A 5,000-nucleotide genomic window follows, 5' to 3' on the forward strand; every position below is an offset into this window, starting at 1 on the left:
GCCTTTCACATCTAGTCAGCAATGTCCTTCAAAAGTAAATGATTGCTTCATCGAAATCTCAAAGCTGTCCGATAATCCTTGATTAATTCAAAAGACAATATTGATAAATAAGCATTACATTTGAGAGAATAATCTAATTGCGAACGGGTTAATCACACATTATCTTAGAGCTTTGAGATTTTGGTGATGTGGTTCTTTTTTTTTTTTTGTGTTATACTTATAACTGTTTCAGTGAGCTGAAGCACCACCTTAAGGAGTTTTAGTTGAACAAATCGACCCCAGTGCGTAACTGGTACTTAATTTATCGACCCCGAAAGGATGAAAGGCAAAGTCGACCTCGGCAGAATTTGAACTCGGAACGTAACGACAGACGGAATATGGGTATGCATTTCGCCCAGCGTGCTAACGTTTCTGCCAGCTCGCCACCTTAAATCAATCCCTTATGCCAAACTGCTAAGTTACAGGGACGTAAACACACCAACATCAGCTGTCAAGCGATGGTGGGTGGGTGGGTGGGGGACACATGAACACACAAATACACACACACACACACATATATATACATATATATATACACACGCATACGATGGGCTTCTTTCAGTTTCCGTCTACCAAATCCACTCACAAGGATCTGGTCAGCCCAAGGTTATAGTAGAGGACACTTGCCCAAGGTGCCACGCAGCGGGACTGAACTCAGAACCATGTGGTTGGGAAGGAAGCTTCTTACCACACAGCCACGCCTGTGCCTATGTTTGTTTTTAGAATGACATTGTAGGGTAAGTATGAAGGGCCAGATCCGGCCGCTTTTAACAAAATGTCCTGCTTAAATGCTAAAGGGTTTGACATTCATTATCACACACACACACCACACACACACACACACACACACATACACACACACACACACACACACACACACACACACACACACATACACACACACACACACACATACGATCCATAAATCAATAAAATCCAACTCACCTGATCCGGGCACTGCTCTTAACTGCCTTCCTCACATCCGATTCATGTTTACGGTTCATGATGAGCTTCCGCAAAGCGACGGCGTCCTAGAAGGTTAGCGGAAAATTTTGTTGGGGGGACAAGGGAGAAGAAAAAAAAAAAAGAAAGAAAAAAAAAACAAAGACACGAATAAACGAGGGGGGCTTCGTCTCCCGAAAATTAATTAATTAATTGAAATTTTTGAAATACAAACTGCAATTAAGAGATGGAAGTTAACGTTTATCATATAAAGAATTATAAAAATATTTCATAAAACCATAGTTCGCACATATACGTGCCTATATATATATATTTATAAACATATGTATATATATATATACATGTGTGTGTGTGTGTATATTTATGTATGTATATATATATATATATATATATATATATATACATACACACACATACATGTGTACATATATATTTGACTAATTAGTTACAGAGAAAACCAAGACAATAAAATAAATACTAAATAAAATGGAAAAAGAAAAGAAAAAAAGCTAAGGGGTGGGGGAAAACAAGCGAAGAAATGCAGAAATTAATTAAAAGGTTATAGTTCGTTATTTGTTATTGGTTTGCGTTTCGAGAAAGCAACCACAGAAGAAAAGTCATTTGGAAATATTTTATATATTTTCTGAAGTATTTACAATCAAATATCTGTTGGTTGCCATTTGGTGTGTCTTGAAAAGCACGTGGCACGATTAGAGATTGTGTGAAGAAATGTAAATGGTTACATTGTGGATATGGTTAAGTGACACGTACAGACACAAACACAGGCACACATTCACACGTGGGCACACGCATAGGCCAGGAGTGCATGGGAACACGCAGACACGGATACAGGGGCACACACATTGGATACAAACACACGCACACACATAATTAATAAGTGATGTGGAACACAAAGACAGACATACCTATTTCTTTACTACCCACAAGGGGCTAAACACAGAGGGGACGAACAAGGACAGACAAACGGATTAAGTCAATCATATCGACCCCAGTGCGTAACTGTACTTATTTAATCGACCCCGAAAGGATGAAAGGCAAAGTCGACCTCAGCGGAATTTGAACTCAGAACGTAGCGGCAGACGAAATACCTATTTCTTTACTACCCACAAGGGACTAAACACAGAGAGGACGAACAAGGACAGATAAACGGATTAAGTCGATCATATCGACCCCAGTGCGTAACTGTACTTATTTAATCGACCCCGAAAGGATGAAAGGCAAAGTCGACCTCGGCGGAATTTGAACTCAGAACGTAACTGCAGACAAAATACCGCTAAGCATTTCGCCCGGCGCGCTAACGTTTCTGCCAGCTCGCAGCTCTGCCAAGACACACATGAACACACATACATGAACATCGAAGACTGACCTGGGCAAAAACCATTTTCGCCATTAGCACTTAATCCAGCCACATCCTGCCCAAATATTCTGCGTATCTTATGTTCAAACTAGCCAGATCCAGGGTCTCACAGCTGCCCTACAATCGCCCTAAAAGCAATCATATTCATGAAAACTCAAACCTACCAGATAATGCAGGAGAAATTCCAAACAAAATGAACAAATAGGTCTCTTTTACTTGTTTCAGTCATTTGACTGCGGCCATGCTGGAGCACCGCCTTTTAGTCGAGCAAATCAACCCCGGGACTTATTCTTTGTAAGCCCAGTACTTATTCTATCGGTCTCTTTTGCCGAACCGCTAAGTGACGGGGACAACCGCTAAGTGACGGGGACAACCGCTAAGTGACGGGGACAGCCGCTAAGTGACGGGGACAACCGCTAAGTGACGGGGACAACCGCTAAGTGACGGGGACAACCGCTAAGTGACGGGGACAGCCGCTAAGTGACGGGGACAACCGCTAAGTGACGGGGACAACCGCTAAGTGACGGGGACAAGTGTTACATTTATAAAAGGAATTTGAATGCTAAAGGGTCGACCTCTTAGCATTCAAACGAGCCATATCCAACCCATATCCTCTATGTGTTTTAATGCTGAAACCGACAAGATCTGGCCTCTTACACCTATCCTAAAATGTCATTCTAATAGTATAGGATTGTATCATTGAAATTTCAAACCTACCGATAATGTATGAGTAATATATACATGTATATATACACATGCACACACACATATATACATATATATGTATATATATATACATGCACACTTCTATATATACATATATATATATATATATATATATATACATGCACACTTCTATATATACATATATATATATATATATACATCACATGCACACTTCTATATATACACACACATATATATATATATATATATATATATATATATATATATATACATACACATGCACACTTCTATATATATATAACATATATATATATGTATGTATATATATACACATGCACACTTGTATATATATATACATATATATATATATACACATGCACACTTCCATATATATATATATACACACACATGCACACTTCCAATATATACATATATATGTATATATATACACACATGCACACTTCCATGTATATATTTATACACATTCACATTTCCATATATACATATATATGTATATATATACACACACTTCCATATATACATATATATGTATATATATACACACACTTCCATTGTTATTTTCTCGTTTTGTAACTAATTGTACTTTTTGTACATGTATTTTTATTTTTGCAGTTTTATTGTTTGTCTATGCAGAAAAAAGGCTTTTTTTCGTTCGTCCTCTTGTGTTTGTTTTTGTACATGTATTTTAATTTTGCAGTCTTATTTTACGTCTTGTTTGTGTTCGTACTCATTGTGCCCCGCTGCTTGACATTTTATTTTATTCTCTCGCAGGAAGCCTATGATTAGTGTTCCTGTTATGCCTTCGAAACTGCCTGACTCCTCTAGTGACAGCTGATGACGGGGATTTTGTCCTTGTGTAACCTGTCCTGTATTTGGTTTTCGTTTCCGTTTTCCTTGTTTTTTTTTGTTTTTTTCTTTTTTCGTTTCTACGTCTTATTGTGATGTCCTGTACTTCCGTATAATTATTTATATATGCATGTATATATACATGTAGATGTAGGTACGTACATATATGTTTGTATGTATGCATATATTTTTATTTATCTCCTATATATATATATATATATATACTAACATATACACACATACACACACAAATACACACAGGGTGCAATGGGTAAATTGTCACCATTTTATATTTTCAATGTCACCCATATGCATTGTTCGTTTTTGATTTTGACAACTACACAGTATAGTAGGGTCAGTTGGGCACAGTCTTTGAAAAAAAATAGCACCATGACACAATTCCCTCAGCCAGCAATTTGGAAATGACATGCTGTACTGCTTGGCATTCACGCTGGAAGCTCCAATACGAACATTTCAGAGTGTTTGAGTGTCAAACTGAGGACAGTGCACCGAGTCAACATCATGGTGTTTCCGGTGATCACTAGCGACTGCGACGTTGTGACTCCATTCATCTTCCCACAGTGCCTCAGACTCAATACTCAAGCCTACATCACATGCTTAGAGGAGGTGGTGCCGCCTTGGGTGAAGAGGGTAGCTGTTGGAAGACCCCCATGTCTGGCAACAGGGCTATGTACCATGCCACACAAGCAGGAGAACCCAGTCATGACTGTCAGACAGTTTCTGTGACCACATCACCCCAAATTGTAATCCCCTTGATTATTATGCGTGATGCATAGTTGAGCGGAACACCAAAGATGAACTGAAGGCAAGGATTATGGCAGCATTCACCAACTTAAACAAGGAGACCATCCAGAAGTGTTGCAGGAGATTCCAAAGTCGTCTGGAGGCGGGGTTAAAGCATATGTATATACACATGTATATACATACATATATATATACATACATATGTATATACATATATATACATACATATGTCTATACATATATATATATATATACATACACATAGATATATATATACATATATACATACCTACATACACAC

General features: G+C 38.1%; 1 protein-coding gene across 1 annotated transcript in view; it reads right to left on the reverse strand.

Annotated features, from left to right (window-relative positions):
- The window catches only part of LOC115226006 (protein polybromo-1), a 115,543-nt gene that overhangs the window by 43,805 nt on the left and 66,738 nt on the right, over nucleotides 1–5,000 (reverse strand). Inside the window, exon 7 of the mRNA XM_036514796.1 lies at nucleotides 985–1,070. Coding sequence (XP_036370689.1) covers nucleotides 985–1,070 — 86 coding nt within the window. The remainder of the gene's footprint in view (nucleotides 1–984; nucleotides 1,071–5,000) is intronic.

Source organism: Octopus sinensis, linkage group LG29 (assembly GCF_006345805.1).
Source record: "Octopus sinensis linkage group LG29, ASM634580v1, whole genome shotgun sequence".
NCBI lineage: Eukaryota > Metazoa > Mollusca > Cephalopoda > Octopoda > Octopodidae > Octopus > Octopus sinensis.